At 42.6% G+C, this 18,579-nt stretch overlaps 1 protein-coding gene across 1 annotated transcript in view; it reads left to right on the top strand.

The window, feature by feature from the left end:
- The window catches only part of PITPNM3 (PITPNM family member 3), a 1,845,859-nt gene extending 1,828,613 nt beyond the window's left edge, over positions 1 to 17,246 (top strand). The window contains exons 17-19 of the mRNA XM_086954539.1: positions 7,124 to 7,307; positions 15,173 to 15,301; positions 16,803 to 17,246. Of these exons, the coding sequence (XP_086810665.1) occupies positions 7,124 to 7,307; positions 15,173 to 15,301; positions 16,803 to 17,111 (622 nt within the window). The 3' untranslated portion in view covers positions 17,112 to 17,246. The remainder of the gene's footprint in view (positions 1 to 7,123; positions 7,308 to 15,172; positions 15,302 to 16,802) is intronic.
- Positions 17,247 to 18,579: the final 1,333 nt, after the last annotated feature.

The following is an 18,579-nucleotide window of genomic DNA, read 5'->3' as shown; positions in this document are numbered from 1 at the left end:
AAGCGTATTGCTTTCTATGTGCAACGAAGGACGCTGCGGTCAGCTGATTTGGCCAAAATGGAGGTGCCTGCGGTCAAACGTGCCCGGATGGGCGGCCGATCTTTCCAACATGTGGCAGCTTGTTTGTGGAACAAGCTCCCACTTTCTCTTCTGAAAGCGAATAACCTTCTGGCTTTTAGGAAGGAGTTGAAGACTTTGCTCTTCACTAAGTAATCATCGTGACTATAGCGTGTCTGCCTTTGGTTTCATGGTTTTCTTCAGGCCTCTTTGCTAAAGCGCAGGGACACCCTCTTCGGGTAGCCGTGCGCTCAAAAAGTACGGCTTAACATTAACATTAACATTTACATCCTGCATCAACGGTCTGCCTAATCATTTCAGGTGCCGAAATCAACACCAGTTCAGCACTGTGTTGCTTTCTAAAGCCAAACTGGGAAGTATCTAGACAGGCATGCTTTTCCATATAATTAGAAATAACACTGTTCATGGCTTTCTCCACCATTTTTGCAGGCAAGGGTCAGTTTGGAAATTGGTCGGTAATTATTAGGATCCGCTCTTCCCAGATTGGCTTTCTTAAAAAGTGGGTGAACAGATGCCAATTTCCAGCTAGCCAAAAAAATTCCGGAGAAACATTTGTTTAAAAATAAAGGTGAAATGCGAAACAAAGACTTCTGGCAAAAGATGAAAAACTTTGGGGGGACAGGGATCTAGGGGGACCCAGGTTTGGTAGACAACAGGAGATTATTAACCCCCTCCGTTGTTAGTAAAGGAAAGGAGTTCATGAGGGTCATTGCTATCCGCGGATGCAGGGGAGGTTTCCCTTTCTGCCGTGGCGGCACCAGGAGTCCCTAAAGATAGCACTGACCCAGCGGAAGCACTTTGTAAGAACCCACTATAGAACCCACTATAGACCGCATTCACTTTGTCTTCAAAGAACGTGGTCATCGAGTTACAGAATGTTTGATTTAATGGTAAAACAGTCACCTGCACATTGGATGCTCATGAAGGTATTGCTGCTACACATGCAGGAGTAGCCTGCACTGTTTCTCTTTTCCAGCAACGCTATTTGATGGCGCGATTTATACCAGAAGACTCAATGATATGTGCTTTGTTGTTATGTTTTCCGGTTCTACTGTGTTGCGTCCACCTTAGACCCACCTTTTCATTTCATTTCTAATCAGCCATTTGGCATAATTTATCTTGACCATAGCAGTCCTCTCACAACTGATAATGCTTTCAAATATTTTGGTTGCAGTGGATTCTTGCACTAGCTTCCTCTGGGTCTGGCCACAGCGCTCGTACTGTTATAAAAGATTTGCATGTCCTTGTCGGGACTCATGCCTGTGGCCCTTTTCATTGTGTGCAGTTCCAGATTTTGCCTCTAAGACGTACCATAATTTGATGACAACTAGGGGAGTGCAGGTCCATTTCTTGTCTCCATATAGGCCAGGGGGCAAATCAGTTGTAGAGTAGATGAACTGTGACGTAAAGCAATCTTTAACAGCTAGGATACTAGATATGGGCTGTCGCTGGTTAACCCCCATTTATGGGGTTCAATGTGCTCTTAATAACCTTCAGAGAAGATCTCTGGCAGGGCAGACCTCATACAAAATGCTCTTTGGCAACAAGATGTATGTACCAGATCTTGATGGTTTAGACATTGTTGCAGCTACTACAACTTTGGATGTAGATAACCACTGTGCTGTCTTACAGGATCTTCAAAAGTGTCATGATACTTTGGCTTAAACCCATTTGCCTTCTGCTCTGCCATCGGATGCAGCAGTCTCGACTCCTGTTTCTGGCTTGCTTACTAAAGTTGGAGATCTGGTTCGTGAAAAAATAGTGATCAAGAAATAATTTGGTCCATCTTACCATGCTCTGTTCCAGTGCTTGGTCTTCAGAGTATCCGAACTGTAATTTTACCTCCGCTTCCAGGATACAAAGAAAATCCCCATGTATCCATTGAACATGTCAAGTTACCCCATTTGGGCAATGCTCAATAGTATGCCACGGGGTGTCCCAAGACAGGATATTCTTTTACAGCCTGCGAGCTCCATTACTTCTGATTCTCCCGGCTTCCGTAGGGGGATGCAGAGTCTTCAGTTGACCTGGTAAAGGTTTCACCTTCTACAGTGGAAATTCTTTATTCTGATCCACTGCTCAAGGCCCAGTTCTGCATGACAAGACGCCAGCATTTAATGTGTTAAGAATTACACCATTATTGGTCATCCATTGTGGAAAATTGGGTTACTGTTTGAGGGGGGGGTGAAACCCTATTTGTGTAGCAACCACAATTCTTGTCAGGGTAGAACACAAGTAAACCCTAAATAAACCTGTGCTTTTCCCTCTGTTAGCTTGGCACAAAGCAGTCAGGCTTAACTAAGGGTTAATGTACATAGTGTTTATGTAATACATCAAACAGTAATTAAGTGAAATTGAGACACAAGATAAATCCCACAAAAATTTAGAAAAACAGAGTACAATTGTATATATTATTTGAGACCAAAATGTCAAAAAATCTAATCAATAGAACGGGCAATTTGCATTTTTTTATCTAAGTGAAAACAAGCACAAAGCACCAACTGTGGTTATATAGACGTACCGGACCAGGACGAAGTCACAAGTTTAGGCCAACTGTGATGGAGCGCAGGACAGATACAGGGACCAAGTTAGGGCAGCTGATTATAGTATCTTAAATCTTGGTTTGCAGAACATTCAAGATCTAGTGTTGAACATGTGTTAAGCAGCTGCGTTTCCGAGGAGGTGCCAGACTGCAATGCAGATTTGAGGATGCCGTCGACAAGGGGCTTGTGATGCGAAGTTGTGCGTCAAAGATGTGTTGCGCTCCAGTGGTTAAGAAGAAGCTGTGGTCTGCAATGTGAAGTCCTGCGTCATCGTTGAGGATGCGGTCGATGAGGCGCTTGTGATTCAATGTTATCCTATGGGAGAGGAAGGCCTCACAGTAATTAAAACAAATTTAGGGGTTTTGCAGTACTTGGAAATGTAAAACTTAAAAGTACATGTCCAAATTTGTAACTTTTTAAGTACATTGCACCTGAACCAGTTCGAGGATGCTTGTTTCTGGTCCAGGGAAGACCTGGCCTGGCAGTTCGCGCTGGACTGTTTCCATGGCGACCAGGGTCAAGACTGATATGCATGTGGCTGGGTCTAAACTCGGAACGGCGTGGCGTGCAAAAAAAACAATGGATTTAACCTATGACTTGGGCAAATGTTTGAATAATTCAGCATTCTGTCCATCATCTGCTCTTTTTGCATTTCTCACCCTAAGTGGGAAGGGTATGCCCGGATGTGGGTCCCGTGCTTGCTACACCACCAGATTCAAGCTAGCCTGGCTGATGAGGGTTGTTACCCTGAAACCAGTTCCAGAATGCTTGTTTCTCATCCACGGAAGTCCCGGCCTGGCAGTACGGGCTGGACTGTTCCCATGGGGAACAGGGTCAAGACTGACTTGCATATGGCTGGGTTTAAACTGGAACTGTGTGGCGTGCAAATAAATAATGAATTTAACTCAGATGTGTGGCTGTGGGAAAATGTTTGAATAATTCAGCATTCTGCCCATCATCTCTTCTTTTTGCAATTGTCACCCTAAATGGGAAGGGTATACCCAGATATGGGACCTGTGATTGCTACACCACCAGATTCAAGCTAGCCTGGCTGATGAGGGGTGTTACCCTGAAACCAGTTCCAGAATGCTTATTTCTCATCCACGGAAGTCCCGGCCTGGCAGTACGGGCTGGTCTGTTCCCATGGGGAACAGGGTCAAGACTGATTTGCATATGGCTTGGTCAAAACCGGAACAGCGTGGCATACAAAAAAATTATGGACTTAACTAAAATCTGTAACTGGGGGTGATTGTTTGATTAATTCAGCATTTCGCTGGCTGGACTGTTCCCATGGGGAACATGGTCAAGAATGATTTTCAAATGGCATGGTCTAAACTGGAAGGGCGTGGCGTGCAAAAAAACAATGGACTTAACTCAGATCTGTGAATGGGGGTGAATGTTTGATTAATTCAGCGTTTCATCCATCATCTGTTCTTTTTGCAATTGTCACCCTTAGTGGGAAGGGTATGCCCAGACGTGGGTCTCGTGCTCGCTACGCCATCAGATTCAAGCTTGCCAGGCTGATGAGGGGTGTTAACCCGAAACTGGTCCAAGGTTGCTTGTTTCTGATCCAGGGAAGATCTGGCCTGGTAGTTGGGGCTGGACTGCTCCCATGGGGAACAGGGTCACAACTGATTTGCATATGGCTGGGTCTAAACTGGAACGATGTGGCGTGCAAAAAACGATGGCTTTAACTCAGATGTGTGACTGGGTGCGAATTTTTGATTAATTCAGCATTCCGTCCTTCATCTGTTCTTTTTGCATTTGTCACCCTAAGTGGAAAGGGTATGCCCAGACGTTGGTCCTGTGCTCAGTATGCCACCGGATTCAGGCTAGTCTGGCTGATGAGCAGTGTTACCCCGAAACAGGTCCCAGGATGCTTGTTTCTGGTCCAGAGAATACCTGGCGTGGCAGTTCAGGCTGGACTGTTCCCATGAGAAACGGGCAATCCTGATTTTCATATGGTTGGGTCTCTAAACTGGAACAGTGTGGCCTGCAAAAAACGATGGAATTAATTCAGATCTGTGACAGGGGGTGAATGTTTGATTAATTCAGCATTCCGTCCATCATCTGTTCTGTTTGCATTTATTGGCTAAAGAGAAAAGTGAAGCAAAGGCCTACCTGCAAGACTCAATAGACCAATTAGGACTTCAAGGTCTATGGGAGTCCTCAGGTTCGCATGAGGAATTAAAATATCTAGTTAACAAAACTGCCAAAAGAGTCTCCTTCGTAGAGGACAAAGTAATATTCATGTGTAGGGTACGCACATGTGTAGGGTACCCTACAAAGTTACACCAAGGCAGCGCCGCAGCATTACCGACGCACAAAGCCACTAAGGCAAAACACCTATGGGACCAACTCAGCATTCCACCAACTGTGCCCCATCGACCATCATGGTAGTGCCCTTCGCCAACATTTTACTGATGTTTGTGTGGGGAGAGAAGAGAGGACATTATCCATCTGCTATGTATATGTAGGGAACTGACAAGTGAATGCAGAGTGCTGTTAAAGCCCCTCTTCAACCTCATAGGAATACAAACATGGAGGCAGGCAGTAAAAGCCTGTTTTGCTGGTGAGGATGTGCAGCTGAACTCCTAACTAGTAAGATTTCGGACTATCATAAGACCAAACAGCAAGGTCTCACTGGAAATGCAAAACATATAACTGAAGGAAGCTGAGGATGCAGGTTAACAACAGGTAGCAAAGTATCAACAGCACTTTGGCTCTTTACTCACCCTATCACTCTTTCCTTGGAGGTCAGGAGCCATTAAAACAGGTAGCTACACAAAGGTGGCTTGCATTCATGCACCATACTCCCTTTCATAAATAACCATTAGCATGGTGGACAAAAAAAGAAGCTTTAAACTTTATTTGAAGTCACATTGACTGGCCACTGAACTAATGCGGGTTCTAATGCACACAGTATCGGACTTTCTCTTCAGCTAAAAAAGTATAAGTTCCTAGAGTATATAATTAGACGCTATCATAGACAATATGGTTTTATTTATAATTTTAGATAATTGCTTAATCTGCACAGTTATTCTTGTTAAACTTCTAGAGGGGTGGGCGGGAATCTGCTTACAAACAAGGAAGCTCCTAGCCGACCCTGGTGGGATGGATGGTCATGCAGAATTCTTTAATCCACTGTCCAGACTTTTATGAGGAAGCACTGTGTTTTATACTTGCCTCACATGAAGAAGAGAAATACAGTGCCTCATTTACGAGGCCCAGGCGGCACTTTTGCGCCGCCCGAGCGTCACTTTTTGACGCTCCATTGGCGCAATGTGCTGCAGGATATTTACAAGGCCATGCAAAGCAACTGTGCGTGGCTTTTCATGGCCTTGTAAATATGTGCCTCTTTCACGCAGAACACTGCATGAAAGGGGAGTTCCATGGGGGTTTAGTGTGGGTGTTCCCATGCAATACCCATGGCATCTGAAGCATTCCCAGATTTCGAGGAATCGTATATCTGGGAATGCGTCAAATTCTAAGGCCACCCCGGGTAGCGTTAGGGAGGCACAACGAGGAGAAACATCCTTATTTGTCATTGTTTTTTACTCTTTCCGTGCGTGCTGTATTCTGCAGCATGCATAGAAAGAGGAAAGCACCTATTGTGATTGTTTTTTGTGGAGAAAGGACTCCTTCCTGCACAAACACAAGTGCCCCTACAATGCAGACACCCTTGCATTATGGCGCATGAGTGCCTGCATTGGCACATGGCAGCCCATTGCGCGCCGGGGAAAAGTACAAGAATACACCGTTTCTCATAGATACGGCGCACTCCTGCCCTTTTATTTTGCAGCAGGGCAGCGCAGCGAGATTCCTTGCGTGCTGCCCTGCGCAAAAGCCTCGTAAATGAGGCCCTCAGTTTTAACATAGTCAACAGACGGCAAAGGTTTTATCAACCATTGAATCACATCTCGCTGCCTTAACTACATATGCTTTCAAGTATTTTCTGCAAATTTTCCACATTCTGATTGCTAGTTTAATCTCAAAATGTAAACGTTATTGCAATGGCGTTAACCAATCACGCAAATAAAGGTTTACTTACTTATTAATGGTGAAGATTTTTGACTTTTTGCTGCAGGGCTGTAAGAGAAATGACTTAAAAGAGAGGTATGATGATAATAATGTCCACAGAAAGTTACATTTTCTTGGTTTTCTCAAATTGATAATCCTAGTCAGTTGAGGTAATTAAAGATAAGAGACAACCAAAGCTGGACAGGGAAGAAATAACATTCATTCATCAATTATGATTCCACTATACTCTTCCTAGGAGACGTTGAGGTTTAAGAAGGCACATTCTACGCTCTGGATCTATATCGAGCATTAAAGGGAGCACAAAACTAGCCACACAGGCGGGCATAGCACAGACCTCTGCAGGCTGCTTTAGTTCTCTTATGTTGTATGAGGAGTATAGGATTTTAGAAGAGTAATCTCAAGATTGTTCCCTAATCTTGCACCCCATTTCATACTTGTTCCTCATTATGCTTTCTCTGCAGACACTGGCAAGATCTAGGCTACCTGATTATCTACATCACTGGTCGTCCAGACATGCAGAAGCAGCGAGTGGTCTCTTGGCTGTCTCAGCACAATTTCCCGCAAGGGATGATCTTTTTTTCAGATGGTCTAGTCCATGACCCTCTCCGTCAGAAGACAATTTTCCTGCGGAACCTGATGCACGAGGTGAGATCCACTAGCAAGGGAAAGGTGTGTTGCTTCTGTAATGTACAGGATCTGCAGCCCTCTCAATTCAGGGTTGTATTGTTTTTCTTTTTAGTCCATTAAATTGTACACACATTGTTATCTATTAAGTATTATTCACTTTTCAAACCTGTTGTACCTGTGAACACTAACTTTGTAGGTCTATGTTTCTTCTTGATCGACCACCTTTTTGTTAAAATAATGTAGCATGGAATAATTATGTCTCCTGTTAGTCAATCATATATCTGATTTTTTTTTTTTAAAAGTGATCTAACCTATGAGTTCCCTATACATTTTAATTGCATTTTATTTTTAAAGCTTACATTGTACTAGGAATTCCTTAATGGCACTCCAAGTGCTTCGTATGATGGTACTCAGCTTTGTCCATTACCACAAGTTGCGTAAGGGGTGCTCCACATTATAAATATTACAAAGTTCTTTTGCTGCCAAACAGACACCACATCAAACTCACAGGGGCTGGTGCAGTGTTTTCACTACAGTGCTGAAATCTAGTATACATTGGTGGACCAGAAAAGGTACTTCAGAAGCTTCTAGAGTTAGAGGTACACAATCAAGCTCAATACTCTGTGAACTGAAAGAAGTTAGACAGTGCCTTCTCCACCTTGGAAGAGGTCCACTCTCCCCCAGTGAAGTAAAGCAAATAAATTAAGCAAGAGGAATTGAGCTTTCAGAAGTTGGTAGAACATTAAAACTGTGGTCGATCCCTCAGTTAATGAAACGCAAAACTGAATTCCAAATACAAATTAAATTAAAAGACTCTTCTTATGAGAATCTTATGACTGCAGAGATACCGGGAATACCTTGAATGAAGAACCCATTCAGTCTTCCGACCTTAAAGATAGCGTAAAGACCTGCCTGTTCGAGTGGGAGTTCCCCAAAAACAGATCAAGCCAGTGGCTTCATCATGCATCACCTTAAGGTCTCAGACCTTGGTTCTTCTAGTTATGCTCATACAATAAACCCTCCTCTTGAGGCACTATAACAAACCCCTTTTGTCAAACATCTATCAAGCACTAAAATGTAACCGAGATATGCCAAGCTAGTGCTCTACAAATCACACATTAAATTAGCAAATAAATGGTGGATAGCAGAGATGATGCTACTCTGCAGCACCTCCATGCGTCTCAGATCTTCTGCATACCCAGAGGAACCCCCATTTCTTGTAATGCGGGGGGTCCTACATTGCCTTCATTGTTGTGGTAGCAAACCCCTGCAGTGGTGGCTACACCAGAGGTCTTTCTCTCAGCACAGGTTGAAGGCCATCAGTTCTTGCATGGCTATCACAATTCCCTGGATCTTGAAAACAGAAACGAATTTGCAGAGAGTCCTCATTTAATTGCAGTAGCGGTCGCTCGTATTAAGAAGTGACGTGGCGGGGGCAGGAGAATACAAGCAAAAACGAATAAACATATATAAAATTGCACTTACTTGTCCGACACCTTCCTCTCAATCCACGCTGTCTGGAGGTCCAGGAACTGCTGCACACTGCGCAGGCTCTCAACTTCCAATCCTCACATGCTGTGAATACTATTGTGGGATTAAGTGCCTCTGTTTGGCGCGCAGACATAGACTGGGAGCCTGTGTTGGTTTCTCCACCCAGCTGTACAACACAGCTCAGTGGAGAAAGGCTAAGTGCGCATGACAGTTTGACTGGATCAAGAGAGCCAGCCAAACCGCCATGCCCACTTGGCAGTGCCCACCACTCCCCCCCTCCTTCCTGGAGCTGCAGCTGTAGGATCAGTATGGAATGCCACGCCCTTCCGACGGCTCGCAGCCTACAGGGCAAAAAATAAAATGATAATAAAAACATTTTGTTATCGTTTTATTTCTGTCAGTTGTGGGTGGTAACGGAGGAGCCACCCCTGTTTCATTGGCAACACAGAGAGAACAGGTGTGCGCTGGTTGACTATCACCATACAGTAGATGCCGATATTTTGTGAGTTACACGCTGCATGCAGCTGGCATGCAGTGCCTAATTTGAGACATTGGTTTCCGGTGCTGATGACAGGCCGCCTCATGGCGGTGCTGTTTGTCTAATTTAGAGATCAGCGCAATAACAGTTGTTTATTAGTTCAATATACATTAGAAATGACTAACACCTGCCGCCCAAGCCATTTTTATAGCTTTGGGGGCCTGGAATAGTCTAAAATGTCACATTTGTAGGAGTGTGATGGCCAGTAGTTGTGTTGGTGCTGTCATTGGTGGCACTGGTTAAGGCAGTGGGTGGTGAAATCTGCAGTGGCCTCCAGACGAGGGCCCTGGCACTCATTGCTTTACATATTAAGCACTCGCTGGAAGTGCATAAACCTCATAAATATTAGCCAGTATCAGAGCAGTTAAAATAAAACATAGCAATGAGGACATCACTTTTTCAGCAATGGATTCAAAACCTTGGTTTTGAACTAAATCCCTAACTCCTAATCTACCTTGACCTTACTTTAGTTATCATTGTGTAGTAGTTCTGTTAATCCAAGGCAAAGTACTCAATAGGCACGCGTACACATACGTGTAGGCAATAGCGGGGTTATAATCAGGCATTTCTTCCAGAGGTAACAATTTCAGTTTCTTAATATCCCATGATAGAGATAGCAGTGCTCTTTTGAAATATTAAACAAAAACCTTGTGGTCCGGAGTTGGACACCCAAAGCCACTGTGCATCTCCTGCTTTGGTCTTGTAGCATTCCATTCAGCTGCGGATATTCTGACCTGAGCCTCTATAGATAATAAGAAAATATGGGTCATTTTTCCACTCACGCTAATTATGAATGAATTAGTTCAGATACAAACACGATGATTTCATCTTAAGATCTGAGCTATCAGATGAGTGCTAATATCATCTAGGTAGGCACAAGTCTAGAAAGTATCAAACTTCCTTTAACCGATAGAGACCTCAAAGTGACCGAATGGCATTCAAGTCGCGTATAGGACCTGGGCATCTGATGCTGAGGTGTTTATCCTCAACTGTCAGTTACATCCTTATCACATGAACAGCAGTGGTGGCTCCTCCGTTAAGGCGGAGGAACATCGCCCCACCTGCTGCGAGCCCAGCAAGTAAACATTGAATATTAAAATGGTAATTTCCATTGTATTATTTTATGTGCTGCCAGCCACAGCAAGAAGAGGATGGGGGCAGGGCAGATTCTTGCAGATTGCAGGATGATGTCATAGATGCTAAGTGGGCATGTCAGACTGGCCAGCTGTCTACTGCCGGACATCTCAAATGCGCACTTCAGCCTGCACAAATACAGCACTGCAGAAAAAGCTGAGAGATTGCAAGCACAGGTCCCCAGCCTCAAAAGGAGCACTGGATTAGAATGCGAAATTGAATTCAGATTCGAATGCAGGAAGTAAACCACCTTCCTTTCCTGCTCGTCATCTCAGAGAGGATTAAATATCGGTGAGTTTTACTGTGCTGCGTGCCCCACCAATTTTTAAAAGTGTCACCCCTGGTAAACATCATGGGGCAGATTTATTAGCTTTCAGTGTGACACAGTTCAGCAGCCAAAGTTGATGCACTGCATTGTGCATAGGGGAGAAAGCAGTGCTGAGTCATATTTACTAAAATGTGCTTGCTTCTGCTCTCATCCTCTGCACTGGAGCACAAACAGGCTGCCCAGTGCCATGCACAACCTTTGCACCACCAAGATGCCAAGGTATGTGCTTGACGTCTAACATGGGCTTCGCACTGTGGTGCTCAACAAGCCCGATGTAACTACCCCTTGTTGCAAAGCAGTACAAAACGTGATTACACCAGGAAAAGGACACCTTTCCAGTGCACAGTACTTTTCCGTTGGAAAGTTAATACGCTTCCAAAACCCTGTGCCACTTTGTGTGACTTTGCTTTGGTGCAGAGTTTTGGTAACTCTGCCCTTTGTATTTCAAGATGTTAAGATTCTCTTTTGTAATGAAGAAACTCCCACCACATGTAATCGGTTATGGAAAAGTATAATACATTACATTATATAATATGTTTAAGAAGACATAAGATTAATTATATAAGTGACAGTAAAAATAATTATAAGTATTAAGATTTAAAATATAAAAATTTATCCAAGAAGTGTAAAATGCATAAAATGAGATGAATCATAAAAAAAGAAATATAAATACATAAATAAATACAAATATTGGTAGAAATATAATTGTAAATATAAATGTAAATAGATATAAATGTAAACTCTTTGTCCAGAGAAAGATATTAAAGTATGAAAATATGGATACAAGGAGGGGAGGAAAGTTCTTAAGGATCTCGAAGAAAGGAAGTCAAGACCTGTTGGAAAAATTCCTCTTGATCCTGAAGATGATATATAATGTGATTGTGAGAGGCTGTTTGAATCATCGATACTAGCCATTCCTTGTCATTGCCAATGTCTTAGGTTACATATTTTAGCTGTAGAAAGTGCAGTGTGAAGAAGGCGTTGTTGTAGACAGATAATTGTATAGAGAGGTGGCATTTTACCGTTTTGTTGTTCTTCGTTTTTAAGTTCAAGCTGATAAATTCCAATATGGGGTAGGAATAGGTGTCTGTTTCTGTCATGTGGATGTTTGTCTTGTGGAAATAGCTTAGCCGCACCTAGTGCGATTTTCACTGTCTTTCTTGATAACGGAGGAGCCAGGGGAACTAGTAGGTAAAGGATAGGACAGGATAAATGCGACATCGATTTCATTGCTTAGGATGATTTCTGCTAGATTCATTGCATGTTTAGTGGCTGATCTGCAGTTTATGAGCATGCAGTTGATGCTATTACTGCTGTTTGGCTCCTGGTGTAGGGAAGCCAGGAGGGTCATTCTCGTTCTAATTAATACATTTCTGTCAATGTTTTAACTACACAACTTAGTAGGTTAGTAGAGTACAACTCATTTGCAGAGCAGCACAAGGCTATTGCTTAGTGTGTAATACTTTGTTAGCAGAGCATACTTTAGCAGGATATGTAAATATGTCACTGGAATGCCAATTTTCACCATAGACAGGAACCTTGGCTGAGAAAAGCTCCTGGAGTTAGGACAACTGGTTCTTCCAAACCTGCTGTAGCCTCACACGTTGCAGCAAAATGTTTCAAACAGGTTAACACCATCGCTGCTGCAGCAATTCCCCTCCTTCGCTGCAGATTCTTCATTCCCATTGTTCATGACGAGCTCAGCTCGTCATCAGCACAGCTCAACTGTGCCTCATGACGAGCTGAGCTCATGAGCATTGAAGGGGTTAAATTGTGAAATGTTGTCTTCCTCAGATGCATCTTTATCGGATACCCTATGTGCCTGGTCAGAAGTCCTCCAGAAGTCACAAAACACCTGCCTTTGACAAAAAAATGAATAACTTATTTCTGGTTCTTCCTGCTGCCCCACACTTTCAAGGACTCTCCTTTGAGAACCAGACCGTGGCTTTCAGCTGGCAAAGAATTATCACCCACTTTGTTCAGGACCAAAGCCATAGTTCAGTTCAAACTGGACTTGCTGGTTTTCTCCAAGAGAAGGCTCCACAGCCTCCTCTTCTAAGTCTTGGGAAAATCTGAGGTTCATCAATAGTCATTTCTGGATGTATCCTGGAATCCCTAGCTCCTTCTGGTTATAGCATGCTTTTTCTGGCCCTGTACTTAGGTCTTGGAAGCAGAGGTTCCAAACTAAGTTTAAGTCCAGTCCTCCACAGTCCTTACCTGTTGTTCTTCGCTGTTCCATCAGCATTGCTAATACCTTCTAGTGATTGGCTTTGTTTCTTAAACCTGCCACAGGGAAATTTCCATCGAATCTACAATGTATTTTATTTTCAATACTTTCTGTGTTTTCTTATGAAATCAATCATAACAAGTTCTATTTTTCAATTTCACAAGATGCTCACTGAGAATTAAATATAATTATTCCTCCCTACTGCCTGGCTTAGGCGTCAGTCCAGACCGTTCAGCTCGTTCATAATAAGAGAGAAATAACCAGCTGCTGCTTTTATATCTGTCATTCTTTCCATGGAGGGAGGTGCCTGGTGACCCCTTTCAACATGGTTCCCTACAGTAGTTCCCTTTTCCCATGTGGCTACTGAGACAAAAGGCTGGACACCACATTGTGTGGATTGACCTGAGAGGACTTTCTTCCTTCCTTTGCCAGGTATGAACATACAGAAGAGTTAAACTGTCTATTTGTGGCTTGATCCTTTTAATCAGTGGCCTCTGATCTGATCTTAGCTGACAGTAGACACGCACAAAGGTTAAACCCACTACTGAAAGCCATTAGCTACGTTGGGAAAGCTGGTTTTAATAATAGTTAGGAAAAATTGCAAGTTAGCAGCATTTCCAACACACATTCTGCCAGAATTTGTACCAAAGGCCTATTTTATTAAAAGCTTTGTATTTTTGTCCATTTGTACAATTTTACAAGAATTAGGTTGTTAGAATTTCCTTAGTCAAAGTTATGAAAGTAAAGTTGTAGGCATGGGGCAAGTTTACCAATGTACACGTGGCCACAGAACCTCTAGTAACATGTCTTTTAACTCACTTTTGCCCTCTGAACCATGCTTAAACCTGTGTCTGAAGTAGTTCAACTCTGTTGCTTCAAGACACACTTACAGTTGACTTACTTAAGGGCTGACTCTTTAAGTAAATATAAAAAATTAGTTGGTTTGACATTGCAACATTGAGGCTTAAATCCCCACAGTTGCAATTCATTTCAGGTAGTGTGCTCAGTTAGGTATTGCTGCAGCCTTTAATGGGCATTTGACTTTTGAGCCACTTCTGAATGTGTTGCACACTTTACCCTGTACTTATATCAATTAATCAAGCAGTCAGGATTTATAAAGCGCGGCTAATCACCCAATAGGGTATCTTGGTGCTTTCAGGCCCCGGAAGCTTATTCAAACAGCCAGGTCTTGAGGGCTATTTAGAACTCCAGAAGTGAAGTGATGGTCCTGTGGTGCGTGGGGAGGTTGTTCTATGTTTTGCTGCGATGTGGGAGAAGGAGCGTCCACCACTTCTGCTTCGATAGATGTGGGGAGTATGGGCAAGTAAAAGAGAGGTGGAACACAGTCTTTTCGACGGTTAGTGGAAGTTCAGGCGATGGTTAATGAATGCAGGTCCTTGGTTGTGTAAAGCCTTATGTGAGTGCGTCAGTGGCTTGAATTCGCATCTCTTTTCTACAGGGAGCCTGTTTAGTTTCCGGAGGTAAGGTGTGAGAGTGGTTTGTCGGGTAAGGCGAAGAATGAGCTCGGATGAGGTGTTCTGTATGGTCTGAAGTCTCCGTAGAAGGTGTGCGGCTTATACAAAACACACATTGGATAATTAGTTTGTTACCAATGGCTACCAAGTTTGAAGGAAAGAGTTCAATCCCTCCCCATTCCTAGAGGTCAAAAATGGTAGTAATTCAGTTAAAAATGTGAAACCAGACAGAAAGATTCAGAAATAATACAGGTAAAGTTTACTAACTCATTGTTTTACACTATGCAGGGAATGTCAGCCGTATCTCCAGTCCATTGCCATGCTTTGTAAGTGCTGAGAAAGTATTTCTTTTATTGACAAAGAAGGGGAATGTGAGCAACTACTGGTGGGTGGGCTTCAGTGCCCTGTTGTCACCTGAAAGTATTTATTTGGTTGAAAATCCAACCCGAAATGAGAATTAAGAAGATATTTTTCAAATGTTTAAGTGATTGTTTTAGTCATTTCTTTCCATTGCAAAGAAAGTAGAAAATCATAGGAGGCTTAAGATGGCTAATAAAAAGCTTTTTTCTTTTGTCCCTCTGCCCCTTTCCTTATCTTTGCACTGACATGGTTAATATTCACACCCTGTATGTATTAAATAAAATTTACCATAGAGATATTTTAATATGTTGACCTTTGTTTTTTATGTAGTGCCACATAAAAATCTGTGCCGCCTATGGCTCAATGAAGGATATCTCCGTCTACAATGTTCTGGGACTGTCACCAACGCAGATCTACATTGTGGGACGACCAGCAAAAAAGTACCAAAATCAGTGCCAAGTAAGTGTAATACAAACTTTCTTTGACATATGTGGCTTTTAGAGTTTTATGGATGTACACACGTTAAGTGACCTCCATATTTTGGAATTAAGCTAATGAGATCACTAGAGCGGAGTTACCGCTAATCATGGATTTGGCTACTTGGCTCATGTTTTGTGTGAGAAACTGGGCTATTGGTTGAGGGAGGTAAAACCCAACCATAAAACATGTCAGAGTGAACCACAAAAGTCACTAAATTAACTTGTGCTTAACCCTCTGGTAGCTTGGCACAACGCAGTCAGAATTAACTTAGAGGCTAAGTGTGCAGCCTTCATGCAATACACAAACAATAAGAAATTGATAACGCAAGAAGAAACCAAACACAATTTAGAGAAATTGTGTACAATTGAATAAAAGGGGACCAAAATGACAATAATCCAATCAATACAGCTGGAGACATGCAATTTGAAAGATTTAAGAAAAAATTAAAAGTATTGACAAAAGCGCATAGTGACAACTGTAGCTATCTGGTCGAATTAGACTGGGAAAAAAGCCAGTAGTTCACTCCGACCACAAGTTTGTGTAGGTGAGTTCAGGATCACTTGACAGTGCTCCTGGTTGTACTTGGGCTGAGATGTGAGGCTCTGCATCGTACTGCATTGAGTTGCTTCGGTAATGGTGAGGCCATTGATCTGGAACTGGGAGATGCTGTGATGAGAAGTCCTGAATTGAGATGTGTCTATTTTAAGGTAACCCACTGTTGGGCCAGGAGGAGTATACTCTTGTGCCAGCTAAGGGTCCAGGTTCTGGGGACACCTCTTGGATATCAGGACTTACTCCAGCAGAGGCCAGCAACAGGGCATAGGCAGGTTCATTTGGGGCTGGTCAGCTCAGCTGGGGAGATGCAGCTTGTAGCTCTAAATAGAGGTGAGCCAGCTAGCCCATAGAGTCACTATGGTGGTCCTGGGCTCAAGGAGTAGGTCAAAGCTTCCTTCTTCAGACAGCTGAACTGTCCTTTCAGCAACAGTGCTGTCCTTCCAGCAATAGGGCAGTCCTTCTTCTCAGGTCCAGGTGTGAACTGATGAGTGGTTGAGGAAGTCAAATATTTATACGTGGTGGCAGACTATAAAGTGTGGGGGGATTCCCCATAATACCTCCACATCTGATTTTGGAAAGTTCCTTCCTTCACCTGCCAATGCTTTAAGTAGTCTAAGGTGACAAAAGGCTGGTGTCAAGGCCCATCCTGCCAACACCCATTCCCTCCTTATTTAAGTGTCTGGGAGCAATACACAGACACCAACTGCCCACAGTCATGTGACCCAGGTCTCAGGCACCAAATGGTTAACCTAAGAAAACACTACTTTCTAAAATTGGCATTTTCAGAATTATGACTTAAAATCTGACTTGATCTCATCTTTTTACAATAAGTCACCAAAGACATGGGAGGACATTAATGGTATCTGTTCTTGTCACATTATCAACAGTGAGATAACATTTCTAAATACCTCTTTTTTTGTTTCAGTTCCTTAGTGAAGGATATGCAGCTCACTTGGCCACCTTGGAGTTCAGCCACCACTCGCGCCCCAAAAAGAACAACTCTAGGATGATCCTGAGGAAGGGCAGCTTTGGCCTTCACACCCAGCCAGAGTTCCTAAGGAAAAGGAATCATTTACGTAGGACTATGTCAGTTCAGCAGCCTGACCCGCCATCTTCAAACCCCAAACCGGAGCGTGCACAGAGTCAGCCAGAATCAGACAAAGACCATGACAGGCATTTGACGCCCATGTCTTGGGCCCGGAGCGGAAGTCACAAATTTGAACCTGTCCCTTGACACTAAAAAAAATCTTTACATGGTTGTAAATGTCTTTTTATTGAGCTTGTGCATACAGCTTACAAGAAAGCCTCATGGTTGCAGCCAAGCTAAAGAAGAGGAGATTTGGATAAATGCACTCGCTAAAGGTTGGTATCCTGAAGCAGAGTGGCTGTCTGTTACTTGATAAAGGAAGTGCAAGTCTGGCTTTCATTCTTGCCATTTCCTTCAGGGAACTGGAAATTTGATTTGGTTTATTGCAAACCCCCTGGACTATTATTTTTCCTTTAATGGGGAAGAAAATCAAGTTTTCCCACATAAATCCTAGCGATTACATGCACTCTCCTGAGTGGAAAATGTAGAATCGGAGAGCATTTACAAGCCTCACAGCAAGGGTACCTTGAAAAAAAACATGTGATTTAAGTATTGAAAAGTCTGGTCAAAGCATTATGTAGTAAAGCTGCAGGAGATACTTAAAATGTTAACCAAATCAACGTGTTGCGCGATTACTCAGCAGAGGACAATTTTTGAGCATCAGATCAAATATATTTTCCAAACACACACCAGAAAGTACTTTGCCAAATCTATCATAACAACACTTGTCCATCCGCAAGCCTTATTAGAAAATGTTAGCAATGTAGAAATAATTGTGTGTTTAATTTCATACAATATAGTTTTCTTGAGTTTGTTATTTTCTAACTCTTCTCAGTTCATCCCAAGTTTATCCTTATAAGTGCTGCTTTGTCAAACTCCTCCATTTCTTACTGAAGTATATGTTTTGCTGTTACAAATGTGCACTTTGAAAAAAAATTATTTCCATGAAAATTCACCTGTTTCTTTTGCACAGCATTTAATGATTGGGCTCATTACACTGGTGATGGTGCATGTCATTAGGCAGAATACCAGAGAATGACTTCTCCCAGGGAATGGTAATCATGGACATGATGGAATAGAAGGAACAACCCTACATCTTAAAAGGAGCAGTAAAAAACTCAGTCTACGTTGCCTTGCAAGATGAAGTAACTTACACCACCAGAATGGGTCGTGCTAATGTGCATGCAAAGTCTATCAGAGTCATAGTGGACAATCCCGGGCCTGACCAAATGAAACAACTTTTTGCTGGATTACTCAGCAGAGGACAATTTTTGAGCATCAGATCAAATATATTTTCCAAACACGCACCAGAAAGTACTTTGCCAAATCTATCATAACAACACTTGTCCATCAGCAAGTCTTATTAGAAAATGTTAGCAATGTAGAAATAATTGATTGTGTGTTTAATTTCATACAATATAGTTTCCTTGAGTTTGTTACTTTCTAACTCTTCTCAGTTCATCACAATTGTATCCTTATAAGTGCTGCTTTGCCAAATTCCTCCATTTCTTACTGAAGTATATGTTTTGCAGTTAAAAATGTGCACTTTTTAAAAAATGTCTTTCCTTGAAATTTCACCTGTGTTTCTTTTGCATTACATTTAATGATTGGGCTC

The sequence above is a fragment of the Lissotriton vulgaris genome, chromosome 2_1, assembly GCF_964263255.1.
Source record: "Lissotriton vulgaris chromosome 2_1, aLisVul1.2, whole genome shotgun sequence".
Lineage (NCBI taxonomy): Eukaryota > Metazoa > Chordata > Amphibia > Caudata > Salamandridae > Lissotriton > Lissotriton vulgaris.
Note: the sequence above shows the minus strand (reverse complement) of the source record. Positions and strands in the feature narration are given on the sequence as shown.